Below are 1,539 nucleotides of genomic sequence, written 5' to 3'. Positions count from 1 at the left end.
GGGTTCTTTGTCACCTCCAGGAGGTCCCTGTCACCTCCAGGAGGTCCATGTCACCTCCAGGAGGACCTTGTCACCTCCAGGAGGTCCATGTCACTTCCAATGGGTTCCTTGTCAACTCCAGTGGGTTCTTTGTCACCTCTAGGAGATCCCTGTCACCTCTAGGAGGTCCATGTCACCTCCAATGGGCTCCTTGTCACCTCCAGGAGGTCCTTGTCACCTCCACTGGGCTCCTTGTCACCTCCAGGAGGTCCATGTCACCTCCAATGGGCTCCATGTCACCTCCAGGAGGACCTTGTCACCTCCTGAGGTTCCGTGTCACCTCTAGGAGGTCCATGTCACTTCCAATGGGTTCCGTGTCACCTCCGGGAGGTCCCTGTCACCTCCACTGGGCTCCTTGTCACCTCCAGGAGGACCTTGTCACCTCCTGAGGTTCCATGTCACCTCCAGGAGGTCCATGTCACTTCCAATGGGTTCCATGTCACCTCCAGGAGGTCTGTGTCACCTCTAGGAGGTCCATGTCACCTCCACTGGGCTCCATGTCACCTTCAGGAGGTCCTTGTCACCTCCAATGGGCTCCTTGTCACCTCTAGGAGGTCTGTGTCACCTCCAATGGGCTCCTTGTCACCTCCAGGAGGTCCGTGTCACTTCCAATGGGTTCCGTGTCACCCTCAGGAGGTCCCTGTCACCTCCAGGAGGACCTTGTCACCTCCAGGAGGTCCATGTCACCTCCAGTGGTTTCCTTGTCATCTCCAGGAGGTCCGTGTCACCTCTAGGAGGACCTTGTCACCTCTAGGAGGACCTTGTCACCTCCTTAGTTTCCTTGTCACCTCCAGGAGGTCCATGTCACTTCCAATGGGTTCCTTGTCACCTCCAGGAGGACCATGTCACCTCCAGGAGGTCCATGTCACCTCCAATGGGCTCCATGTCACCTCCAGGAGGACCTTGTCACCTCCAGGAGGTTCTTGTCACCTCCTGTGGGTTCCTTGTCACCTCCAGGAGGTCCATGTCACCTCCAATGGGCTCCATGTCACCTCCAGGAGGTCCTTGTCACCTCCAGGAGGTCCATGTCACCTCCTTAGGTTCCTTGTCACCTCCAGGAGGTCCCTGTCACCCAAGGGTCACCCCCTCTACCACCTTCATCCCACCTCACGGCGTAACCTGGAGCACCTCGTCACCCCACGGGGGACCTCGTCAACTCGAGGGTTTCCCCATTTCCCTGCTGGGGTCCCCATCCCCTCTCCTCGTCCGAGTCTCCCCCACCCCCCTTCCCCATCCTAGCACTTTTTTGGGCCGAAAAAAAGGATTTCCCGGGGTCCCCGTTGCCCTCCAGGTGACAGCGGCAACTGGATCGAGATCGCCTACGGCACCAGTTCGGGTGTCGTGCGGGTGATCGTGCAACACCCGGAGACGGTGGGCTCGGGTCCCCAGCTCTTCCAGACGTTCACCGTGCACCGCAGCCCCGTCACCAAGATCATGCTGTCGGAGAAGCACCTCATCTCGGGTGGGTGACGCCGGGGGGGGGTCCCCCGTGGCCCTTGG

General features: G+C 59.5%; 1 protein-coding gene across 1 annotated transcript in view; it reads left to right on the top strand.

Annotated features, from left to right (window-relative positions):
• LOC110391962 (SH3KBP1-binding protein 1-like) overlaps window positions 1-1,539 on the top strand; it is a gene marked incomplete at both ends in the record, with an annotated part of 10,100 nt that overhangs the window by 2,645 nt on the left and 5,916 nt on the right. Inside the window, 1 exon segment of the mRNA XM_021383912.1 lies at window positions 1,331-1,501. Within this exon segment, the coding sequence (XP_021239587.1) occupies window positions 1,331-1,501 (171 nt within the window).

Source organism: Numida meleagris, unplaced genomic scaffold, assembly GCF_002078875.1.
Source record: "Numida meleagris isolate 19003 breed g44 Domestic line unplaced genomic scaffold, NumMel1.0 unplaced_Scaffold675, whole genome shotgun sequence".
Classification (NCBI taxonomy): Eukaryota; Metazoa; Chordata; class Aves; order Galliformes; family Numididae; genus Numida; species Numida meleagris.
Note: the sequence above shows the minus strand (reverse complement) of the source record. Positions and strands in the feature narration are given on the sequence as shown.